Source organism: Pituophis catenifer, unplaced genomic scaffold (assembly GCF_029215685.1).
Source record: "Pituophis catenifer annectens isolate HBS135680 unplaced genomic scaffold, rPitCat1.0.hap2 SCAF_1, whole genome shotgun sequence".
In the NCBI taxonomy this organism is placed as follows: Eukaryota; Metazoa; Chordata; class Lepidosauria; order Squamata; family Colubridae; genus Pituophis; species Pituophis catenifer.
The window spans coordinates 107,352,246-107,379,351 of NW_027256881.1; the positions used below are offsets into that span (position 1 = coordinate 107,352,246).

Genomic DNA, 27,106 nt, shown 5'->3' on the forward strand with positions numbered 1-27,106 from the left:
CAGGAGAGGAAGCGCGGTTTGCTGGGACCGAAGTCTGGACTTCCAGCAGCGGGAATCCCGCACCCAACCATCCGCCCACTCCTTTCCTTCCCAAAGACCCTTCCTTCCGTAGCTGTGCCGGCGCCGTTGCCCCGCGGCCCTCCGGAAGATGCACCCTGGGAGAGCGCTCGCCTTCGCTAGCGCGCACGGCTGGGGGCCGGAGCCCGGAGTCTCCACCTCTTTCGGCCTCGGACTCCGCCCCGAAAGCTGGCGACGGCGAGTTGGGTTCGCGAAACGACGAGGTTGAAGCGGGCAGGAGGAGGAGGAGGAGGAGGTGGCTGTGGTGGCGGGCAGACGGGTTCCTTCGCTTTCCTCTCTGCAGCCGGGGCGATTGGTTTCCATCGGCTCCGAAGCGGGGAGGCTGCTCTGAGGAAAGGGTAGCAAAAGGCGGGCTTGCGCTGCAGCCGGGGAGACCCTCCAGCTTGCAGGCAATGGTCCATCCTCGCTGCCTTGCTCGTCCCCTCTTTCCCCTCCCTGGCTTGGAAGCTTTTGTTCTCTCCAGTTCGGGGCACAAGAGAGCTACCTGCCGCCGCCGCCGCCGCTGCTCCTGCCTCCCGACGTCAGGAAAGTTCGAGGAGAAAACCACCTCGGGTCCGACCTCCTTTGGGTTGCGGCACCTTCAGTTTGGTGAGGTTTAAACCTCGGGCGGGGCCGGGGCTGAAGGGGAAAAAAAAGGAAAAGGCACAGTGGGTCTAGGCAGGAGCGGCGGGGCGAACAGGCGACCAAGAGGAGCTTTGGGAATGGGGGTGGGGGAGGGAGGGGTGAGAAAGGGGGTCTCCAGCAAAAGGGGCAGTCGATTGGAGTGGGGATTGTGGGGATTCACTTCGCATGCGAGCACTTCGGTCTACTTTTTTCCGGAGTTGAGGTTCAGATCTGCTGGCTTTTGGGGAGGAGTGGCGGGGGACAGTGTAGATTAGTTACTCCTGAAGAAAGAGGTATAAAACACCCACGCGCGGGCGCGCACACACACACACACCTAAGGAAAGTTGACATTTTTAAGCCCCCTGGGGATTTCGAAAAAGGTAACGAACGAAGAAGGACTGGATCAGACACGGAATGCGATGTAGGCGATCGTGTGATTGCGATGCCTTCCTCTTGAGTTGCTTTAAAAGCGGGCAGCGCTGTTGTGGTGATCCGGATTCCTAAATTCCCAACCTGATTTCTAAATCGGGCGAGGTTTGGGTGAGGCGCCAAGCTCCTGGCATCCTTCGGTCTGCCAAGGGCTACGTACCTGTGGCCAAACCTTTGGGAAGTTTAAATGGTGTGATTTGATGTGTTCCAGATTTGCGGCTGGCTTCCACAACTATGGATGGCTATGGGTGAGAACCTATCCCGCCTGTAATTAATTAGGCTGTATTAAACTCCAGTGATGGTTTGGTTGTCATAAGTAATGAATAAAGGGTGCACACGGTCGCATGCACCTGTGCTTTTTCTAAAAAGTCAGTGTTACAAATTAAAAGGTATTTCAATAGAACCTATCACTAATGTCTGGTAAAAACGTGTTTATTATTTCTGTGCCTATTCTGTGCTGGTGAACTGAGAATTGAGGAATGAAATGGTATTAAGGTGTTCTGGTAAAAAAAAATGCTCTGACTAGGTTTTGTTTTTTTTAAAGCTCAAAAGTTCAAGGAGTTGTCCTGGCTATAAGGAAATATCCCCTGTCTCTGGAAAAAATGGCATGCTTGATCACACTTTAAAACTTTTAAAAAATTATATCTTAATTTTTTTTCAAGAATCCTATGTTCTAGAAGTCTTGGTAAAAGTATAGGGATGCAACCAGACCCAACATTGGGTCTGTTTCATTGTTTCATTAACCCTTTCGTCCTTGTTGGCATCTACCTTAATAATAAAATGCTATTTTCCTAATGGCGTTCATACAGAAAAAGAAATCCAGAATCCAGGTTCATATATAGCAGCATTTCCTAGCTTGATGTTCTCAAGATGTGTTTGATTATTATTTACACCGGTTTCTCATCCTCAGTCACTTGTAGATGTGCAGACTTAAATTCGCAGAATTGTCCAACCAGCATTCCTGTGCACATCTTCAAGTGGTGGAGGTTGAGAAACACTGATTTACACCATCCCTTACAGTATCCTACCCTGTTTCCCTCAAAATAAGCCATCCCCTGATAATAAGCCCAATCGGGCTTTTGAGCGCATGGCAATAAGGCCAAGCACTTATTTCAGGGTTCAAAAAAATATAAGACAGGGTCTTATTTTCTGGGAAACACGGTACGAATGCAGGGAATAATAGTTTGCTATAGCTGAAGAGTGTCAGATTGGCAAAAGTTTAGAATAGAAAGGGCTGCATCTTGTCTTGCCAGCAATAAAGAATAAGCAATAACCGAAATTCAAATTTTCACCATCTCTTGATTGTTTCTTATCACAATTTTCTTGTCTTCTCTTTATTCTGAACTAGTTCAGCGAATCATGCATGACTGGAAGTTTGTAGTGTTAGCTAGTGTCTATAGATACTTGTTTGGAAGTCAGATCACTGGAACATTTAGGAAGGAGAACACATCTTTAGGCTGCTATGTGAGAATACAAATATCTGTGTGTCCCACACCTGTTTCTGGGATAGAACATATTTTACTAGTTTTATCAGAATATATTTAAAGTTTAAAGAATGTGAGCTTGGATATGTTTATTTAGGGTGGCAGAGGATTGTCAAATTTGCTCCTCTAGAGAAGTGAGTGAGATACTGGACACAATCATTCAGTTTTCTTGTTAGTAACAGTTTTCTTCTTTGGTTTTTTTAAACTCTTCAGTCTTGTCTACAGCCTTGAGATTTCCTTTTCCTCAGAGAGATACTAGCTAATCCATCCTGCCTAGTTTTTCATCGATAGCAGATGGCAGAACCTAGTTCAACTCACCTGTGACAAATTAGACCCTAAATGTGAGCTTTTTAAAAGCATCCATACACATTGGATAAATTAGTAGATTTTGTTAATGGCGGAATCACACATGCAATTAAAAGTATCTAAGTAATGGCTTAAGTTGGTGGAGGAATAAGGCGCAGGAATGAATGACTTTTCAAAGGATAAGGAAATATAAGATAGTTCAGGTAATTTATCTTCTTCAGAAGTTACCATCCTTTAAAAAAAGTCATCATGAAACAAATAACAAGGGATATGGCTCTTATTAGAAACATTTAGGTTTTGGAGAGAATAGCTCTTTTAAAAGGAGCTGGAATTCTTTCAAATGGAAATAAAAAGTGAAATATTTATATTCTCCTTTTAGAATACTATATATTTAGAAGAGTGTTTAGTTAGAAGAATATTATTTTGATCAGTTTTCATCTATCTCATGCCCTTCAGAAAGAGCACCAGGTTGAGTAATATTTTACATCTTCTGAAGGGACTTCATATTGTTGTTTATATTTTATTGCTGTGATATTCTTGTTGGGATGAGTTATATCTGTTCCACACAAGTTTGTTCTAACCTGATTCGTTGAATAAGCCAGAATACCTTGATTAATACAACATTATAAAAAATCATGGTTTACAAACCACATTTGTTACATTTTGTTGGAGAAAACATATGGCTTAATACTTTAGATGAGCACAGGCTATAGAATTTAAATCTGCTTCACTTTTTTCTTCCTTGGAAGAAGGACAAAATCTGCAGAAATATTAAATGTATCTCAAATTTATTTATCTTTAAAAATACCCAGCATCAAATGGGTTTCTTGCTATATATTATAAGACCTTCCAAGAAATTATGTTTACGCTTTAGCACAAGTAATGAATGAGATCAAACAATGCCAGATGCATCCTTCTGTATACTCTGGGCAAGTTGGGTTTTTTCCTTCTTTGTAAATCAAATAAATAAAGGTTTCTTGCCATGAGGAAGGATTTATCAGGCACTGCTGAATTTTATTCATTACTTGACCTTTCTAATATGCAAAGGATAATATCAAATGTATTTTGAATGCTGTTAATAATATAAATAAGAAAAATACAATGATTTTTCGGGGCACAGAGAAAGTCTTTTGTGACGGAAAGTAGACCTGGCCTTGGGAATCAGGAAGGAAGGAATGAATCATGATGGGGCTAGTTTGAGAAGAGATTATTTAAACCAGGCCTGTCAAACTGGTGGCCCAAGGGCTGGATGCGCCACACGCAGTCCACAGCCATCCCGGCTCCGCAAAGCCAAAGTCGCAATACATCACGATATGTCATGTGACATGATCGAGTTTGACTTAGACCTAAGAGCATGACAGAGAAACCCCAAATAACTTCCCATGCTTTGATTGTTTGGGACAGGATGGAGTAGAGAGAAATTGTGACAGGTTTTCAAGATTCTGAAATTCTACCCTACAACAGTAAACAGTATTGGAATTCCTGCTGTGACTGTTTCTTGCCCTTGTCTATCTCAAAGACTGAAACTTTGAAATTTTGGGTGGCTTTGTATAATTCACAATTTGAGGAAGATGCAGTGGTGAAATGCTGCCAGTTCACACTGCTTCGGGCGAACCAGTAGTGATAAAAACTACCAGTTCAGACAAACTGGTAGTTAAAAAATGCTACCGGTTCCTCCGAACGGGTATTTCCGACGATCAGCTGTGTCACGCGATTTAAAATCACTAGAAAGCAGGAAATTCTGCTTTCTAGTGAATCTAAATTATGCGGCACAGATGATTCCCACCCCCACTGCTCTACTTACCTTCCCAAGCCTCTTTTTGGTGTGTACTGTGCATGCGTGCATAGCGTGCATTTGGCATGTGGAGCGCATGCACACAGCGTGTATTTGGTGTGCATTGTGCATGCATGTGTGCAGCGCGCATGCACGGCCAGTGAACTGGTGCCAAACAGGTTCAGATTTCACCACTGGGAAGATGAACTAAAATTTGAATTTCTTACCTGAATAAAGAATAATAATCTAAAATAATGGACCATCGACTTTTTTTCTTTTGTACAAAAATGCATTTGAACAAAGGAGGTATCTCCTTCCTTATTTATCTTGGCATTATAGCCTTTCACAAGAAAGTTATGACAAGAAAATCAAGTGTCACAAATCAAACCAACAAATCAAAAATAGAAAATAATGATGTAACTAACCCTTATTCATCCAAAGGTTTCTTTAGAATCAGTAATGGAATGCATATAGCAATATAGTTTTGTATGAGAATATTGGACTAATAAGAGCAAGACTCAAATACTTCAATGGAATATAACTCAAGAATATAACAAGTTCAGTATTCCTGTTAAACCAATTAAGTACAGGTAGTCCTCGACTTATGACCACAATTAAGCCCAACATTTCTGTTGCTAAGTGAGAGATTTGTTAAGTGAGTTCTACATTTTACTACTATTCTTGCCACAGTTGTTAAGTGAATCACTTCAGTTGTCAAGTTAGTAACGCAGTTGTGAAGTGAATGTGGCTTCCCCACTGACTTTGCTTATCAGAAGGTCAGAAAAGGTGATCACATGACCCCGGGACACTGCAACTGTCATAAATATGAATCAGTTGCCAACATCTGAATTTTGATCACATGACCATGGAGATTCTTCAACAGACATAAGTGTGAAAAATAGTTGTAAGTCATTTTTTTTTGTGCCATCGTAACTTTGAATGGTCACTAAACAAACTGTTGTAGTTGGGGACTATCTGTATCTGTGAATTTATACAAACCAATAAAGAGCAATTCAGAAAAATAATTCATAGACTTGGAAAAATATCATGGAAGATATTTTAAAATGGTTAAAATTCCTGGTTAGGAAAAATGGCAACAGTAAAATGAATGTATTACTAGGTTCAATTTTCTATTTCAAATGACTCTGATATGAATTGAAGGCATGCTATTAAATAAGTGGCAGAGACAAATAACTATGGTTGAAAGGAAGAACAATAACTAACCTTAAGATTTTATAAGACTTAAAAGAATAGGGTAGACAGTCAGAATTAAATTTAAACTGTACTATCAGCCTATAACATGAATCATGGATTGGATTAAATCACATTACAGAGGGTTATACTTACAGACCAGTATTCCCAGACAGTTTGCATAAATATATTTGTCTTGATAGAAACAGAAATGCACAACCAAATAGAAATAATTCAACTACAAGTAGAAATTAAAAGTGGAAAAACACAGAAAAATCAACTTAAACTAAAGCGAGCACAACTTGCCTTGGTATTATAGCTATTTTCATGAAAGTGAATTCCACTCCTTTCCAAAATATTAAGATAATTCATATGGGCTGCTACACCTAATTCTTAATAAAATGAGGATGAAACATTTGAGATTCTTACTTCAGAATTATAAGAATTACCTTACTGTTTTTAATATCTTAAAATAAACAGTATAATCAAAAATAAATTATAAAAGTAGAATGGAATAGTTAGATACCTGACTGGATTTGAAAAACATATAACACAAAATTCAGAACATGTATCTTATTTATAAATTGTTATTGAAACACTTCTCAGAAATTAAGCAAGTTGTATGATTAAATGGATGCAGAATTTAAACAGGACAATAATACACAACAATGCATATCTCAGTGGAAGACAAATCCACCAGGATTGTTCTATCTAGAGAAAACTGACATGTATTTTCTAAGTAATGATTGTCAAAATTCTAAAAATCCTTAGAAATTCAATAATTGGGTCTGATCATTCATATCTGATGGTAGTGTAAACAAAATTCTGGAAGATAATTTTATAGAATGAAACAAAAGCTGAAGGTTGATTTCTTTTTCCTGTCAGCTAAGTTTTTGTTAATTAAGCATTAGTAAACTTTCCTTCCTACAAATATATATTGAATAAGCTCTGTATATGATAATGGCTGACAGGGCATTTTGTCCTTTTTATTGGAAATCACACATCATTTTCTCTTAGAAGAATTACAAATTAAACTGGGAGTATATAATCAATGTCAAAAAAACTTGGTTTCTACTTGAATCATTATGTAAGAATGGAATTTTTAGGTTTGATAGAACATTTTCTTAATAATTCAATAGTAAATTCCTCATAGGGAATCCTGTAAAATCTGCCTTCTTGTAACAATATACCAAAAAGTGCTTAGTACTTTGTTGTAACAAATATTATTTCTGCCAAAAAGCCATTGGTGCATCTCTTTCTGTGCTTCAGACAATGTTTATAAGGCCCATTCATTTTCAGAACTTCATGAGGACAGCTGGCAATGAGCTGGCCCTGGAGGATTTTAGGTAGTAATGAGTGTTGTGTGTGGTTTGTCTGTTTTTTAAAACTACCATTCCATTCTTGATTGAATTCCTTATTAGATTTCAGTCCATACCAGTATAGCTGTGTGGAGTTTTTGTTGTTATTAATTAGGAAATCCAGTTTCCTATAGATCATTCTACTCAAATGGTCCATAACTGAGTTCTATATAGTAGAATAGTTCTTGAAGTGACCAAAAACATCACATCTCCCATCTCAAAATCAAAATAGACCGGAACGCAGTGTCACCAAGATTGGACTACAGCGGAAGGTAAGAGTTCGAGTCAGTGAAAGGCAATTACTTTCCAGAAATATATCTCTAGATGTCCATCTGCTTTTCTAATTTAAGGGAAACCATGTTGTAAAAACAGGTGAGATTTTAGACACTTATGAGCACAAACTTGACCTATTTGCCATTAATGCAAAGTAAATCCTACTAAGTTGTCTATCATGTCTCAAAAGAAGTCTTCACATACGTAAATAAGTCTTCAGGAGCTGGAGGAGAAGCTATGAAATTAGAGTCTCATCATTGGGTCCCATTCTAGCATTCAATTTTTCCCTGATAATGGTGAGTGCTGACCAGTTATCCCTCTTATGCACTGCCAGTTGCACACACACATTTTCTGATAACAAACTCAATATATTTATTGCGGTCATAAATCTTTCAGTCCAATAACAGTAAAGCACACTACAAACTTGATGCTTTTGGCATAGGAAACAGGCCCAAGAGTTTACTTTAGCAAAAATATTTGGATAATCTTAAATTCAGGAAGACCCAAGAACAGTCTGCTTCTAGTCCAAAATTCAGATAATCCAACAACAGAACCACTTCTATTTTGAGTTAAGACAATACAGCATTTTATTGATCCCTATGCACCAGGATAGAAGAAACTTATTTTTTCCTCTTGCCTTTTCTGAAGAAAGTCCTTATGGAGGATTAAACAAAATTTAGAGCAGCAGGGAAGCTACTGCAATAAATTTCTGCTTTTCACTGCCTTTGCATCTGTATTGTTTCCTGGGGGGATAGGGGATGTTCTGTCCATCCATCCATCTGTCATTCGTCCATCTCCCACCTTTATTATTTTTATAAATAACTCAAAGTGGTGAACATACCAATACACTTTCCTCCTCCTCTTTTTCCCCACAATAGCAACTCTGAGGTGGGTTGAGCTGAGAGAGAAAGAGTGACTGGTCCAAAGTCACCCAGCTGACTTTCATGCCAAAGTGAGACTGGAACTCACAGTCTCCAGGTTTCTAGCCTGGGACCAGTTTAGATGGCATGCCAGAAAGGGATCAAGCTATTATATAACAAACATTGGATCACTTTGTGGGTTAAAATACTAATGGTTAACCACAATTTATAATACACTGAAGATAGGTCAGGTTATTGATAGGTAGATAGGTTATTGTGTCAGAATCCACAGTCTGACCATGATAATTTAAAACTGATGACAGAATTCCTAGATCAAGGCTGTCCAATTGCATGCAGCTCTGGGCAGATCATAAACTTTTAACATTATTATGTGATTTTTAGCTATATTTGTATGCATTAACTATATTATATATTTTATATGCGACCCAAGACAATTCCTCTTCACTCAGTGCAGCCTAAGCAAGCCAAAAGGTTGGACACCCATATCCTAGATATTTTGAGGTGAGTATTATGTAGAATTAGTCCTAATGTAGGCACAGGTTAAAAAACAAAAATCCCCAGTAAATTTCATTAAGTTAAGCTGAATATTTATATGTGCAGAAAGGGGGAGAATAAATTTAATAATAAAAATCAACTTTCCTCAACTGGCATGACCACTGGGTTACATTTGTAGTCACAATACATCTGGAGGACACCAAATCAGAAAAGCCTGGTATAGTATAATGCCATCAGTCATTCTATGATAGGGATAGTAGTCTTTCTTTTTTTAAAAAGAGATATTTAAGATCTATACTTAACCTATAGCAACTTGTTTAAGCTGCAGAAGAGTTGAAGTTATTTCCAGTCTGTAAAGCAGCTTGCGTTTAAAATTTCATACATGCAAAAACACCTCAAACCATTACATTACAATTTATATGTTATAAATGAACCTAAACTTGAAGGTTCAAAGTTTTGTTTCCCAATATTTTGTTCCTCATCAAAGCATTTATGGCATTTTCTTATTTTTTTCTCACACACTTTCACTGTTTGTTTGTTTGTTTGTTTGTTTGTTTCCCTGTCTTATTTAACATTGCAAAACTTGGGGGATATGCTATAATTTATACAGCATCTTTTTATTCCATTCTAAAAGGAAAGTTACATATTTACAGAAGGAGCCCTTTCATAGAGCAAAATCTTTGGCTACTACTCAAAATATTCACCATTTGCTTACATTATTATTTGTTGTAATTTGTAACTTTAAGAACAAACTATATAAATGATTAAGAGAAGGATACTCAGACAAGGGTGCAAGTGCATTAATTGCAGGTTAAGTGCTTAGAATCTCTCATTTCTAATGAAAATATTTTTATATTGACATATTTCGTTTGTATAACCAAAAGTACATAGAATAGAAATTGCCTTTTTCAGAGCATATATTCCTTGTGCAATAACATTAACATAATAGAAAATAAAGAAAGAATTGGTAAAGACAGTCTAGCAGACTGTACAGTAAAAGGTAAAAATAGTTTCACAGAATGAAAAATTTCCTTGTATACCACTAAAAAGTCAGACAGTGTATGATTCTCCTCTTAATTTTCTGACTTCCATTCAAAAGTAATGTAGACGTTTTTAACTATTAATGTTTCAATTAATATTCAATAATGTTAGAGGGTACAATAACTAAGAAGGCTGTTTTGATATGTGATTATTTGGTATTCTAACATGTACAATATTATGGATGCATTACTCTTAAGTTCCATGCATATGAATGTCATATATTTTAAAATGAGAATTTATCAAACTCAAATTCAACCCTAAATTCAGAAAGTAGATTACTGATAGGAAAATGTGAAGAGTCAGTGAGTAAATGCAAGTGATGGACACTATAAAATAATCTAATAGCTTTGGCGCATAGCTGTCATACCAGAAAATGAAAAGATGAAGATACTTGATTGTTTCTTTTCCCTGACTATGATTTTAAGTGCTGAAATTTCTGCTGGTAAAAAAAATTAAAACCTTAGTTGGATGGGACAAATTTAAATCAAACATATAGGTGAACTATAGAAAGGAAAAGTTAAAAATTAACTAAGAAGACCCCCGAAAGCCGTTAATGAAATTGATTCAGGATCTGGATTTAAGGTTGGCTAGACAATATTTTGGTATGCAACAGCATCTGCTTTGAACATGCAGAACAGATTTAGAGACAACATAAAGAAGGAATGTGACAAAGAAGTTGAAGCAGATAAATGGGCAATAAAAATGGGATGAAGTTCATAGAAGAACTCTATAAACCAGGAACCAGAGAACTGTAAAATAGGAACTATTGTAAAGAGCGGCTCAGCGAGCGCTTTTGAAACTGAGAGGTTTTTCTTTTAAAAAGCTGTGAAGAGGTAGTTGTTGAAAGACAACCCTTTGCAGTGAGCTGAATAGTTATTTCTATTCTAGCTATAGTAATTTATGTGGACCTGACTTTGAAAATGATCTTTTTATGCTTAGAAAGCTATCACATCATAGTCTGCTGATGCAGGTTTGCAGATTCAGAATCAGTTTTGCTCTGTAAAGTCATATTCCGCTAAGCTTTTATTTCATAAAGAACAAGGAATTCACTTTTGTTGATTACAATGTGTAGCTTTTACTGTTATGTGTTTGGCAGGGATAGATGTGCAACATTTCAAATCATCCTAAAGCATTTGTCAGACTCGCAGTGAACTCTCAGACTATGAATAACTAATCTCCCTATTTATTTTATTAGCACAACTAATTATTTTAGTATATATTATTTTTAGTTGACTTCTAATATAGATAGGAAGGTGGTAGTACAATTTAAAAGCCGGCAGCCAGATGGATTAAAGTGTTGCTAAGGAAACTGACTTGGAAAAGAAGTGTCAGAAGAATGTCCACAGAATATCAGGCTGTTTTGAACTAGTATTTTGAACCCATCTAGAGGGATAAATCAAAACTGGAAAAATAGCTGAGTTTGTAAGCATTTTTTAATTTTTATAATTGTATAATTATGCAAAATTCAGAATGATAGCATGTAAGAGAGATGAAGGAATGGCAAAATCCACTATTATATCAATCCTGATGAATGAACATCCAGTCTCAGTTTAAACATGCCCAGCCAAGAAGAGTTCACCATTTCCAAGGCAACCTGTTCTACAAGTTGTACAAGGTCTTGATGTCCAACCCAAATCAACTTTCTTCTTAATTTAAACTCTTTTTTTTTTTTTTGGTCCTGTCTTCTGGAATAACTCTAAATAGTTCTGTCTGGTCTTTTATGAGATGGCTATTAAGATACCTAACCCAAATGTTATACTTTCTTCTTCGGGCTCAACATACTCGGCGCCTCCAAATTTTCATTTTTTTTCTTCCTGACCTGTTCTAATGTCCTTTATGCAGTGCTCAAATATGGATACAATATTCTAGGTCTTGTCTTATCAATACAGAATACAGAGGAACAATGACTTCTCTTGATCTTAATAGTATACTTGTGTTGATACAACCTAGAATTGCATTTACTTGTTTTTCTTGGAGTTACTTCCTATTACAAGCTCATATTTAGCTCATGATCCATCAAGACACCTAGACTCCTTTGTACACATTACTATCTAGCATGGTATCCATTCCCCTCCAGCATTGATTTTCTTAGAACTTCACATTTGCTGCTATTAAAATTAATCTTCCTTATTTCTGTTAATTATACCAGCTTGTCAAAATCCACCAGAACTGTGAGACCCTTCTTGCTGATTGCTGTTCCCCCATTTTGGTGCCATTTGCAAATTTATTCACATTTTCTGACTTCTCCCTTTATTATCAAAATCTAATGTCAGAATTCTTACACAATCCTCATGTTTAGTAGGTAAATCATTCTTATTTTTTCTAAGAAACTCAGGACTTAATAGATTTGCCAGTTTGGTAACTTGGAAAAACTTAAGTTTTAGACAGAAAAAAACTACCAACAATATTAATAAAATAGATTTACGATTTTAAGGTCTAGGCAAGATCTCTAAATAAAAAGTCAGTAATAGAAACTATAATGTTTATCCTTTATGTACAGGGAATTTCCGCTTGGAGGCATGCCCCATTCTCCACATGATTTCCAAAGGCTCTGGAGGCTACACAAGAGCACACCCCATTTTCGCATGGCCTCCAAAAATAGCATAAGAAAGGGCATGCTTTTGATAATAATTGTTGGTTGTTGGCACTTTTGGTGTGTCCTCTGACATGTATATTCATCATCACTGTCCTAGCTCATATTTTAGAATTAAAGCATATGAATATATGGACTTTATTTTTGTACTTGCCATTCTTTACCTGAATTGTTCGTTACTCTTTTACAATAGACCTCTTGGAAAATTGCTATTACTATGTACTTTTGTCACTGTTTGTGGAATTATTTCATACTATGCCTTTTGTGGGCTTCTTGCCAGAAATTTCTATGCTGATTTATTCCACCACGAATCAAATGAAAATGTAATGAAAACTGTGGTACTATGTATTTTTTCTTGGTCTAAAGCAGGGGTGTCAAACTTGTGATGACACGTCGTTACATGATGTATCGCAACTTTCCCCCCCTTCGCTAAACTGGGGGTGAGCATGGCCAGTGCATGACACATCCGTCCTGTGGGCCGTGAATTTGACACCCCGGTCTAAAGTAAACCTTGGCTGAAATGCATCTAAAACAATTTCCTTCATCTCAGTCAAATTTCAAAATGTTTCTTTGCTGGGTCATATATGCTGGTAATTATTAACTTGAGCTCATGTTATATTAGCATTAATATTCAAATAAAGTAAGCTGTAAAACTGAGAACTGAGAAAAAATGTATATGAGGAGAAACAGAATACTTACAGAAGATTGATTTTAACTGCAATGGATTTTATAAAATAAATTTTTAATTGTAAAAGAATATGGCATGAAAAATATTCTTTATATGATCAAATGGATAGCCTTTGATCGGAATGATCAATAATAGTTCTACATATTTCTTAACATCACTGTACTTGAACATAATAGTTCCATATGAAAATGAAAGATAAAATTATTCAAATTGTGAATGAAATAATATTGACTAATCAAGATAATTACTTAGTATATGATTATTTATTTATATATATATATATGAGTGCTCTTCTATTACATTTATATTCCATTATATTTGTAAATGTAAGTATACTTGATTGTAAGAAAAAAACAAGCATTATTATTCCTTAATAAACATGTGGAGTGAGTATCTTTTCCCCAAACATATTCATAATAATTTATGTAGTTTTTATTTGAGAATCCTGTGTACTTTCTGTGTGGCTTACTGTAGTATAAGACACACATGTGTATCAGCAGAATGTATAAATGTGCATAAAAATCAATAGCCTTGGTAATGAAAGTCTACTTTTATTTTAGTATTATTTATATTAGATAACCTTGAGAATACTACCAAAATTCTGTTGTATTAACTGATTTCTTTTCTGGATGGGTCTTGAATAGTTTTTAACATGTGAGTCCACTTCTAAAAAGCTGGGAACAGTAGACAGATGAAGCTAAAAGGGGACCAGTGTTGACAATCACCTCAAAACTTGATTATCTGAAATAATTTATAATATAATATATAAAAGTTTTCTCATAATCTTGATCCTCAACAACTGCTTTGTTTCTTCACTATTCTTATCCTACCCTCCCAAGCTTCCTGCAGTCCAAGAGATTCTTCCTCTCTCATCCAGGTGAACTTCAATCCAGCACCATCTGTAACCTGTTCTGATGATTTGTTTATATGCATTTGGAAAGTCAAGTGTATCATGTGGTTTCCTGCACTGATGCTCTAAGAATTATGGGTACTGTATCATATAATTCCTTATTCACTAAGACTGTATGGACATATTGTGTGTATGACCCATATGCTTGTTCTCATGAAAGCAGAAGTATTTTCTTCCACTACATCCTCTAGTTCAGGGGTGTCAAATTCAAGGCCCGCAGGTCAGATCTGGCCTGCTGGCCCACCCTGGAAACAGTGAAGAACCAGCCCGCGATGCCTCTGCCAACGAAAATGGAGCTGAGCTCCATGTGCGTCCTCCCCGAGCTCCCTTTTTGCTGGCAGAGGGTTGCAGGAGGTCATTGCGGCCGATAACAGAACCTGTGCTCATGCTGCCTCCCTGAGCTCCGTTTTCACTGGCAGAGGGTTGCAGGGTTGCAGGAAGCCGTTGCGGTCAATAACAAAGCCCGGGAGGGCTGCATGCGGCCTCCGAATTCTGTTTTTGCTGGCAGAGGGTTGCAGGAGGCCATCGCGGGCAAAAATGGAGCCTCAATAAGTGACCTTGACCTGGCCACACCCATCCTGGCGATGCCTCCATAGACCCCTGAGGTCAAACACAACCTTGATGTGGCCCTCAATAAAATCAAATTTGACACCCCTGCTCTATAAGCAAACGAAGTTTAGATCTGATCTTCTCTATTTTTTGTCTAATGATGCTTTTTTCTGAAAAGAGTCTGTTCAAATACATCTAGCACAGTTATGTCCCTAATGTAAGCTCTATTGCCCTAAGACAGACAGGCAGACATGTAATTGTCCTCTTAGACATGTTCATGAAAAAAAGGTTTGACTGTAGCAGTATAACTGGAAGCTGCATAGAGTAAGATGGGCAGCTATCTAAATGTTTTAAATAAATAAACTGATTTTGTGAACTTTGTACCTGATCAGATTAAGGCAGGTTAAGATACACAAAAAAGCATATGTTATGAGAGCTACATGAGTACAATGGACTGGGAATGGTCAGAAATAAAGAAAATAAATCAATAGGAATAAGTTTGAGTTCACAGTATGCACAATATTACATTCTTTTTAGACCCATCCTTATCACGTGGGCCTGCCTCTTTCTGCATCACAGCCTAAATTCATCTTCCCCCCCAAACAACAACAACAATAACAACAACAACACATATTTACATACAGATCCATTGACAGAAATGCAATACCCATATATGCATATGCTGTTAACCTTTCACATAAATGCCCTTCTCTTCACCACCTTTTTCCTCAGCCCTCTGAGTGCACTGCCGAGATTTGGCCATAGTTGCTTCTCACAGGCTGACCGAGATGGATAGGAAAAGGGTTTCTTTTTAATTAAAAGTTTAGTGGTAAGGCCATGATTGATGCTCATTGGTTTCTCACGCCTAGAGACATTTTGAGAAAAGTATGGTGGCAAGCTGCTGCAATCCAGTTGTTCTTTAAAATTATACACAGGTAGTCTTCACCTTACCACAGTTCATTTGGTGACTACTCAAAGTTACAACAGGACTGGAGAAAGTGACTTACAACCATTTTTCACACTTACGTTGCAGCATCCCTATGGTCATGTGATCAAAATTCAGATGGGATCATGTGAGACCCTTTGACGACCTTCTGACAAGCAAAGTAATTGGGGAAGCCAGATTCACTTAACAACCGCGTTACCAACTTAACAACCGCATGGATTCATTTAACAACTGTGGCAAGAAAAGTAGAAAATGGGGCAAAACTCACTTAACAGATGTCTCACTTAGCAACAGAAATGTTGGGCTCGATTGTGGTCGTAAGTTGAGGACTACCTGTACTTAATTCATTTTAACAGGAATACTGAACTTGTTAAATTCTTGAGTTATATTCCATTGAAGTATTTGAGTCTTGCTCTTATTAGTCCAATATTCTCATACAAAACTGTATTGTTGTATGCGTTCCATTATTGATTCTAAAGAAAAATTTGGATGAATAAGGGTTAGTTACATCATTAGTTTCTATTTTTTATTTGCTGGTTTACCTGTACCTGTACATCTAATTTAAATACTTGATAGCGCTGAAATATTGAGGAGCAGAGTTTTTGTCCACAGCAGTATCGGTGCATTCAGTAATATGATACTTTGTTTTAACATTCTAATCCCTTTTTGATTTTTCAGACCAAAGCACTGCCATGAAGGGTACAAGTCAACCTTCCTTCTTCTGGATATGTCACTATAATTTCGCCAAGGGCCCTGAATCATGACATCTTATTTATTAAAATGCCTTGAATTCACATTCTCTCTCTGCTGAAGTGATGGTTTTTCCCGCAACGCTGACACCAGCTCATCCTGTGTCATTAAATGCAACTTTTATTGTCTATGAACATGCCCATGCCAATATTACCACTCCGTTGATCTTGGTCCATAAGGGCACAGCTCAGCTACTGAAATACCATTTGGGTGCCATGGTTACTACTGAGATAGCTCCTTTGACAATCAATAGTACACCTGCCCTCCTGTTACAAAGCTTCACAAGCTTGAGTCTACCACTCCAGATCGTCCTTTCTGCTGCCATGATATTTATTTTCCTTATTTCTTTTGTCGGTAATCTGGTCGTCTGCCTTATGGTTTATCAGAAGACTGCGATGCGATCTGCCATTAACATTCTTCTAGCTAGTTTGGCTTTTGCAGACATGCTGCTCGCTGTGTTGAACATGCCTTTTGCTCTGATAACTATCATCACTACCCAGTGGATTTTTGGGGATGTCTTCTGCAGAGTCTCTGCCATGTTCTTCTGGCTGTTTGTCATCGAAGGAGTTGCCATACTACTCATCATCAGCATTGATAGATTCCTCATAATAGTTCAAAGGCAGGACAAGCTGAACCCTTACCGAGCAAAAGTCCTCATCGCTGCTTCGTGGCTTGTGGCCTTTGTTGTGGCTTTTCCACTCTCTGTGGGGAACCCCAGCCTACAGATACCTTCCAAAGCACCTCAGTGTGTCTTTGGCTACACAACAAACCCGGGTTACCGCGCCTATGTAGTAGTGGTGGTTTTGGTCTCATTTTTCATTCCATTCCTCGTAATGTTATATTCTTTTATGGGCATCCTCAATACCGTACGGCACAATGCGGTTCGTATCCATAGTCACCCAGATAGCATATGCCTCAGTCAAGCTAGCAAACTTGGTCTCATGAGCCTCCAGAGACCTTTTCAAATGAATATTGATATGAGCTTTAAAACTCGTGCCTTCACCACCATATTGATTTTGTTCATTGTCTTCATCATTTGCTGGGCCCCCTTCACCACCTACAGCCTTATTGCCACATTTAATAACCACTTTTATCACAAGCACAATTTTTTTGAGATAAGCACCTGGCTCCTTTGGCTCTGCTACCTCAAGTCTGCCCTGAACCCACTCATCTACTACTGGAGAATCAAGAAATTTCACGATGCGTGTTTAGACTTAGTGCCCAAGTACTTCAAGTTTTTGCCACAGCTACCTGGTCAAGCTAGAAGACGTATCCGACCTAGTGCTGTTTATGTATGCGGGGAGCACCGGACAGTAGTGTAAGCCTCGCAGCAAATGGACATTTGCTCTTTTCTGATATATGCCTGTTTTAGTGTGGGTTTTTTTTTATGGCTTCTTTAGCTGTAAGATTTACAATTTTTAGAATTCACATTCAGCTTTGAGAAGGAGATATTGGTTGAGCTTTTCTACCAGAATATAACCATACTATGTTGTTGACCACCTACTAAAGATGTTCTGTATACATGGGGAAAGAATTGTGTGTATAGGGCAAAGCTTTCTATTGCAATGGCTTTTGCTGCTAAAAGAGACCAGTTGAAATGCCATTTTTCTCTTCCACAGACAGGGTTGCAAAATGTAAGCTTCAAAGAATCCCTGAATCGTTTGCACAGTTATTCCCTCCGTGCAGGGGTGAAATCCAGCAGATTCTGACAGGTTCTGGAGAACCGTTAGCGGAAATTTTGAGCAGTTTGGAGAACCGGCAAATACCACCTCTGGCTGGCCCCAGAGTGGGGTGGGAATGGAGATTTTTCAATATCCTTCCCCCAGGAGTGGGGAGGGAATGGTGATTTTGCAGTATCCTTCCCCTGCCACGCCCACAGAACTGGTAGTAAAAAAAATTTGGATTTCACCACTGCCTCCATGTATATGTAACTCTTTATGGATTGAATGCCACTGCCTCCCCGGTTCTGTGGTAGAAAGGAAAACTCATTTTGGATGTACGTCAGGTGATCTTAAGCACTGCTAACCATTTCATTTCATTGTAGATGTTGTTAATGCTGCTATTTTATGGTACATTTAGATGAATACTTAATAGGCTTTTTTTTTTCCAAACAATGTTGCTGCATAGATGAGCCAAAATATTTGCATTTAGTTAATTATTTGCAAGAGTTGCAGTGACATTAAGGGGGAAAAAACACATTCATGCACTTTAAACAGAACTGGGTGGAGGGGAGTGAATGGGGGTGAAGAAAGTTTTGGTGACTTCTAACGTTTTTGTTTCTTGCTGCAAGGTTTTTAATTCTTCCACCAGTTTTGCAGTGTTTCGGAATGATGCTATAACATATTTTGTTCTCAGATCTATTTTATAGTCCTTTTTGAGTTTACTTGAATGTCAGAAGTATGTAGTGTAAATTCATTTAGACTAAGACACTTAAGTAACACTTGTTACAGTCTAGAGGTATTAAAGTGCTTTAAATTCTTCTAAAGTCAAAAGGAATTAAACTGAATTCCAGTTACTTAAAAATACATGAGATTTGTCTTTGATTATTATTTCAATGGGATGTACATGATTATTCATATTCAATGTCATGACTTTAGCCCCACGAAAGAATAACTGATCCTGCAGTCATTTGTAAGCATATCATGGAAATATGAATTCCCTTTGAATATCAAACTCCTACTGCGAACTGTGTTGAATCAACATTCAATTAGAAGATACACTTGAAATTTAGTTAAATATATTTTTTAATTTATAAATTGGACCCGTACATAGTATACAATTCTTTTGACGAAGAAATTTTTTTGATTTTCAAAAAAAATTTTTTTTGACTAAACTGGGAAAATAAAAATTTCCACATTTTCTCTCCACATGCTTACAAATTGATATGTTATCTTGCTTGAATTATGAAAATGATTTATTTTTCCTTTTTCTTCTCCTGTCAAGACAAACTATATTATGAGGTTGCATGGCCAGCTATGTTTCTCTTGCAATATCCTGAAATTATGTTCCCTTTTAAGAAAAGCTGAAAAAATAAATACTCAGGAGTATTTATCTTAATCTTTTAAATACATTTGACTAATGTACATATATTAAAACTTGTGTCAGTTCTGTTATATGTGCACTTTTCTAAAAACATCTTGTCATTCCTTTACATAATCAAAATAACTACTTATGCTGGAATAATTTCTTAATTTAAATCCTTTAAATTTTAAAAAGTTGCATTAGGGCAGAATAGGTCATGGTCAGAAGCAGATTTGTTGGTTCATGTGACCTAATTTTATAGCACGCTACATTTATTTCATGTCTAAAAGACATTGCTGTCAGCAACCAGGAACATTGTTTTGACTTCCCAAGGAAAGCATTTCTTGAATACCTTAAACATATGACAAAATTCCCAGGGTGGAAGGAGTGGGGATGGTAACACACCATGGGCCTTACTCTTCACGTTTGTAATATTCCCTCTCCTCTCATACCCATAATGTAACCCAGGGCTGTCAAACTTGCGGCCCACAGGCCGGATGCGTCACATGCTGGTCACGCCCGGTTTAGCAAAGGGGAAAAAAGTCCTAATACAACACGTGACGACACGAATTTGACACCCCTGATCTAACTTCTGAGTTATACATTATACATAGAGAATTTTGACATCCTTTATGCATAAACTTCCTGGCTTATAATTCCAGATTCATTTGTGTGGGCATTAATTGGGTAGTACTAAACAGGTCAGATGGCATGGTCCAGTTGGCCTTATAACTGTGGACCCTCTTCATGTAAATAAAGCATGCAAGGGAAATAGTTGCAAGATGAGATAATGCACTGATAGACATAATCAGGAACAACTTCAGATTAAATTATATTTAGAACTCTGAGCATTCTTGCGTTTCTGGAAATTAAAACTGGAAGAGACGAAGAAAAATAACCCTGCTACTAATATTTCAACTGTATAGAAATTGGGATATGTTTTCTATAGAGCTGGAATAATCAGAACTTTCATCTGTTTGGCTATTGTATCATGTCAATTGGCCATCCCTTTCATTATAGGGTTTATTTTAGAAGTGCTACTTTTAGAGTCGATCAATAAAATTTTCATACCCAGAGATGTTTGGAACAGCTTATTCCTTAAGCTATGGAAAGATTCCTAACCTTAAATGGCAACCTATGGTACGCTCTACTTTAAATGAGTACTTCTCTTACCTTATAGCAAAATGAAAAAGATTGGTTATAATAGTTAACCAAATTGTTACTTTGTTTACTAAAATTCATTACTAATTGATCACGTTGATCCAAAGCAGTCTGGATGACAAAGAAACATTGACACTATTTCTGAAAATACATGATATCTCCTTGGACTTTAAACAGCTGTGTAGACCTAAAAGGACAATGTTAACTTGAAAATAAATCCCACTTCAGTATGTCTCATTCCCAGGTAAGTATGCCCATGGTGCAGCTCTGTGTTTAGTAAACCAGTTCTGGATTCTTTGGACGATCAGTCAGAGTTGTGTTACTCACACTTCTGGATTTATATCTAATGGAAATATGCTTATTGAGAAAAATCAGCTTCGATTTTTAACAGCTTGAAAATGAGGAAATGTTTGCTCCTATTAACATGTCAAAATCAGAAGAGCCAAGGCAAAATTTCCAAATTTCTCACAATACCTCATAATCTATTTCCTCTGTTGCTTCTAGTCTGTTCTTCCCACTTTGTCATTGGAATGGCCAAATATAAAGAATCCAAGAACTACTGTTGTCAAGAAACACTTAACAGAGAAGGAAGTGTAATCATGTTTAATGTTTACATTTTAAATCATTTCAGCTTACACAATTATCGCCATTGGCTCTCTTAATATACTGTTGTTTTAGAACAGTGCCTTTTTGTTTGATATTGATTTTTATATCCTCCTAAACTTGAAAATCCTTCAGTTCAGTTGGTAATCAGCCTCATACATGTGTTCATATGCTCTTCTACCAAGATTACACGCATGGTTAAAGAAAACACATACAGGCAAATCTTTCAGAAGGCAAACAATACTTTAAAATATATCTCAAATGATTTTATTAAAACATTCTAGGTAAAAACATTCTTTTGTTCCTCCTTTAAAATATATATTTTTGCTCAAACTCAGAAACGAAAGACAGGGTGCTGAACTAAGATATATTTTTAAATACAGTATATATATATATTTGTAGTTATTTAAGCAGATTTGTCAAACAGTCACATTTGATATAAAAATCTGTTGCTAAAAGGAGTTTCATGAGATGTTTTATACTCTGAAGCGGTGTCTTATTTTATGGAAGCATTTACGGTATGTTTGTATACTGAATAACAGTAGTGTCCTCCCTCTCCCTTCAGTGTGGTATTTTTATAAGATTGTTTTTAATGAGCTTTATGTAAGTTGCTATCAGTTTAGTTCTCTTTCTCTTATGTCATTATGCAGCGTTACCCTTGTAAACAAATGTATTCATTTATTTTTGCCATATAAAAACAAAGCACCACAACACAGTGGTTGCAAAAGAAAAAGTGATGACTTCCTTAACTTTTTATTTCTTTCTACAGATATTATTAGCCATTGATGAAATGTTTCTTTTCTTAAAAACAGACCTCAGTTTTTAAATTTTCAAGTTAAACTTGATCTGTATGTAATGTATATATATATATTTCCATGGAAATAATTAGAATAAACAATTATTAAGACAAACTTTTTCTGTAACAGTTTATAGGGAAATGGCTATTGTTAACTAGTTAGACTTATTCTTGGAACTATCAATTAAAATATTCTAAAAATTAGTTTTCGTGTATCGGTTGAAGCACCATTTTAAAGTCTCTTCATATTACGAAAAAGAATGCTCAGACAAGATTTTTTTTTTTTTGTAGATATTCAAAAATAACAAAAGCTTCAGATAAGATCACGTTATGTCAGATGGGTGGAAGAATGTGACCGCATAAAGAATTTCTGATAAAGGCAGCAAGATATTTAAAAGAACAATGAATGACTCATTCTAGTTTTCATTTCTAATGTGAATTTCAGTGCAAATAATTAATGAAATGTCTTGTTTACACTAGACTGACAATGTGGAGTTGTCCAGGTTGTTCAGTTGGGCACTTTTGTCGAAAAGAGAGGCATGCAACTTTTTCTTGATTGAGGGCCCTATGTGGTCTTTGAGTGATGTATACAAACAAAGGCTGCATTCCAAGAAGCGGTGGAGGAGGCCACAACAAAAATCAAATTTGTCATCATTTGCATTTAAGTTTGATTAAAATTAATTATAATTAGTCTGATTGTTCTCCTGTCCTTATTCATCATTTTCACCTCTCATTAAAATTACAGATTGGTAACTATCCAGAGATCTTGGGGTTAATTTCATACCCTTTAAACAAATATGAACACTCAAAATTGCTTTATATTTACAAGTTGGAAAAAGATTGAACTGTTGCTTTCTAAATCCACAAAATTCAATTCATGTGTAGAAGCTCAAAAATCTTCAAAAGTTTTAATATTGTAATGTAGTAAAGAACACTCTAATAATAATAATAATATCAGAAAGAGATTCAGGACCACTCAATGTCCCATGCTAAAGATCAATTCCATTGTCATTCTATTCTTCCTTAACTTTCTGCTTTGGTTGGCCATTTTAAAAAGTTCTTCCTTAAACTGAGGAAATACACAGGTTGGCTTGTTTTCTGTTCCTTACCAATTCTTTATTTTGTGTGATGTGTTTGTAAACCTATGGACAAGGGCTATCCTATTTTGATTGATCTTATGGAATTCTTTTTGAAACTTAGGAGATGTGATTTGAATGAAAATAACCTGATACCATGACCTACTCTGTGATGATTAAACCATTGTTGTTTTTCATTCCAACTTATTTCTATACCCAAAGTATCATTTCCCATCTTTAACCATAAATGTGTATCCTGCTCTCAGAAACAAGTTTATATTAAGTTATGATAGTTTCATGCCAAGTGAGGAGGAAGATTGGGTGACAATAGTTTTTTTAATGAAAGCCATATTAAAGAAATCATTTTTTAAAAAATCATAATTTATTTGTATCCTGCCTTTTATTAATTTACAAATAACTCAAGGCATACCCATCCCGCCTTCCTCCTCCTACTTTCCACACAACAACAACTCTGTGAGGTGAGTTGGGCTAAGAGACTGACTGGCCCAAAGTCATCCACCTGACTTTCATGACCAAGGCAGGACTTGAACTCATGATCTCTCACTTTCCGGCCTTAGCCACAAAACCAAACTGGCTCTCTGATTTTATCAATCAGTATTTGTTACTGTTGAAAGTGGGATCTATGCCTGCCAGTTTTTAAAAAGAGGATAATCTTAACTTGTACTAAAATGGTCATGTAGGATACCATACATGTGACACTCATTCAGCACGATTAAACTGCCTTAGTACAGTTGATTTGGAATGTAGTAAATCTGTGGTAAATAGGTAGAATATACCTTGCTTTCTCATAAGGCTGGGTGTGTCCCGTCATGGTTCTGAGAGATGTCTATTCTTTAAACTAGGGCAGTGGTTCTCAACCTATGGCCCACAAACCCCTGAGGCCTCACGATATTACAGGGGGTCCGCTAAGATTTGAAGAAATATTATGATTTAAATATTGAATTAAGTCTTGGTGGTCTGTAGCAATGGTCCATGGCCCCAAAAGTTATTTAAAGGGGATCCATGATGAAGAAAAGATTGAGAATCACCAAACTAGGGTTTTCCAGATAATGCTGAACTATAAGTCCACCATGTTTCTTAATACACTAGCAGAGTGTGACTCAAAGGAGGTAATCCTTCACTTAGAACAGTTCGTTTAGTGATTGTTTACAACCATGTACAACGGCACTGAAAAAAGTTAACTTATGACCCTTTTTCACAGTTCTGACCACTGCAGCATCCTCATGGTCACATGATTTACCTTTGGATGCTTGACAATTGATTCACATTTATGACCATTGCAGTGTCCAGGGGTCATGTAATCACCTGCAACCTTCTGACAAACGTCAATGGGGAAACCAGATTCACTTAACATCTGGGTTACTAATTTAACAACTGCAGTGATTCACTTAACAAATGTGGCAAGAAAAGTCATAAAATGGGGCACAATAAAATGGTCTCACAAATTTCTCACAACAACATAAACTTTGGGCTCAATTGGGGCTGTAAACTGAGGAGTACCTCTATTTCTAAGTCCTTTTTAAAATTACCTTGTTAATGTTTATGAATAATTTTACATTTCCTTCATATGAATCAGGCATACGACATTGTGCATGGAACCATTATAGTAAATTTATTGGTAAAGAGAATCTAAAGATGTCTTGTTGGTATTGCTCCTAGAAGGTTGATTCTACACTGATCGTAATAAGCATTCTCAGAGGAATTCATTATTTTGAAACCCATTCCTAATGTGAGATGTTTTGTGCATTTGAAGTTCATGCTAATTTCCACAAAGGGTTTCATTGCTAAGCAACATATTCTGTTATCTCTGGAGGACAAAGGCTATACTACCTATATCTTAATTAAAGCTAAAAGAAATATATTATCCCTCTCCAGTGCAGTTAAAGCATTCGAGAATGTTCTCTGCTTTAAATTGAACCGTTCACCATTTTTGTAACTTTTTTTTTTCTTATGACAAGCAGAACCACCAATGAGACAATTTAAAACAAGACTTTCTTTTAAATCTACTATTGGACAATCCCTGTGAACTTCTGCAACAGGTAGATATTTTCTTTAAATTCTTCAGTGGGACAGGCCAGCAACAAATCATGGAAAATAATATGCACATATTCTCTGACCAAACTGGAAATAGATTTCAGGGCAAAATGAAATATAAGTGTGTGAATGCTAGAAGAAAGGGAATGAAACAAAACAGACATGATGAAAGAATATGAAAGAACATGGTGAAAAACTCAAAATCATCAGGAACTGGAGAAGATCCCTCCCAATTTTTTCTTCTTCTATCTAGAGCTAATAAGTTACAATGAATCACTTGTCTCTTGCAGCCAAAAGCCAAGATCTAGACTCTCAGAATTACATAGATCTTATATAAAACATTGATCAAAGATAAGTCAAGGATGCACACATTATCTATAGAGATCTGAAATACGAAGGATACAGGAAAACCCCTTTATAAGGGATAAAGATGCATGATTACAAGAAGGAAAAGGCATCACTCAAAGTGTGAAAACATCGTCTGCAGTAACATTATTTAAAATGTGATATCGATATATCAAATGCTTTGATGTATGAGAAGTACAAAGACCCTAATTGTTACCTTACTTTTCTGTACTGAGGAAAGAGCAGACACAAGCATACACATCCTTAAATCTACACATTTTGTAGGTCTTTTGAATTCTTGGCATTACATTAGCACAACTATATAAATAATGATAAAATTAATAGAAAAATTAAAGAGTGTATAGCACTGTGGTTACACATAAAGTTAACTTTAAAACAAGTGTAACTAATGCTTTGTTTTTATTCCATCCCTCCATATTTTCTTCTGTTTATATTTGTTCCCTAAAATTCAAATTCATACGGAGGAAGAGTTGGATAAGGCCAGGAAGGCCTGACAAATACAGACTAGCTATGAGGAGGAGGAGAGATTAACCTTGAAATAGAATGAGCAATAAATAAAAAATACAGAAAGTTCAAAACTCTTTGTTCAGGAACGAATATAAAGAAAATAACCTTTTTTCAGTAGCTGAGATCATCAAGAAAATTCAGGTAAAAATAACAACCCAATTCTGAAAATAACCAATGTCTGCTTCTTTACGAATTGGATGCTGGAGGGTGAAAAATATTTCATTGGTGAAAAATAACAGCATCAGTTCTCACCCTCGCTAGGCAGAGTTAACCAATTTGCAAGCCAGGAAGTAATCTGTGGCCATACCATTATTGAGGCTAGTAGGACCAACGCCTTCCACGTCATACATGTGCGTATAGCATCAGTAGACACAGAAAGCCTCTTATTCTGCTGATAGATTGTAATTTTAAGGGTTTGTTCCATGTGTAAAGTGGTGTTTATAAGAGGTACATATAAAAATAGCAGGAAATATATTGTTATATACTGGGGAGCCACTGCCCCCACATTTTTCAAGCGGTATTTTGGAGACCCTTGAACCACACATCCAATAATGCCTTGCTTGTGGTCAGATAAGCATTAAACAATTGGAGGTACACACTCTTTATTATTGGGAGTTGAAATTTCAGCAGTGCAATTTGATTTAGGCCACAATTCTCGGGCCAAAATATACCATGTAGTGTTTGAATAAATCAGAGCTAATACAAGTTGATTGATACTATGATCAGTCTATCCTCAGCTGGAAGGAGGGGACGAATTAGTACCATTTACCTTAGTGTGACCTTGGTATGACACCCATAAAAAGGAGATTATTTTTGCCATTTAAAATGATGTGTAAACCCATATTATGCATGGGAGAGGAAATCAGGAGAGTTTTGGCCTCCTATTAAAAAACAAACAAACAGCATGCCACCATGAAATCACCCTTTGTATATGGCAGCCAATGTGGATTTGTGGTACAATGGTTAGAATGCAATATTGCAAGCTAATTGTGCTGATTGCCAGCAGTTCGATTCTCATCGGCTCAAGGTTGACTCAGCCCTCCATCCTTCCGAGGTTGGTAAAATGAGGATCCGGATTGTTGGGAGCAATATGCTGACTCGATAAACCATTTAGAGTGGGCTGTAACTATACTGTGAACGAGTATATAAGTTCTAAGTGCTAAGTTTAATGC

General features: G+C 36.8%; 1 protein-coding gene across 3 annotated transcripts; it reads left to right on the forward strand.

The window, feature by feature from the left end:
* The first annotated feature begins 281 nt into the window (after positions 1–281).
* On the forward strand, positions 282–22,574 carry GPR63 (G protein-coupled receptor 63). Of its 3 annotated transcripts, XM_070953885.1 has the most exons (4): positions 282–666; positions 14,034–14,182; positions 15,687–15,916; positions 16,278–18,745. In XM_070953885.1, exon 4 carries the CDS (start codon positions 16,415–16,417, stop codon positions 17,669–17,671), a length of 1,257 nt encoding a protein of 418 aa, XP_070809986.1. In that variant the 5' UTR covers positions 282–666; positions 14,034–14,182; positions 15,687–15,916; positions 16,278–16,414; the 3' UTR covers positions 17,672–18,745. The 3 variants fall into 3 exon arrangements, 2 of the variants coding, with proteins under 2 accessions (XP_070809986.1, XP_070809994.1); XM_070953893.1 differs by lacking the exon at positions 15,687–15,916; XR_011601051.1 differs by lacking the exons at positions 14,034–14,182; positions 15,687–15,916; positions 16,278–18,745 and adding an exon at positions 22,222–22,574.
* The last annotated feature ends 4,532 nt before the right edge of the window (positions 22,575–27,106 follow it).

Coding starts and splice junctions, on each gene's coding strand:
- GPR63 (XM_070953885.1), top strand. CDS start 16,415: ATGGTTTTTCCCGCAACGCTGACACCAGCTCATCCTGTGTCATTAAAT.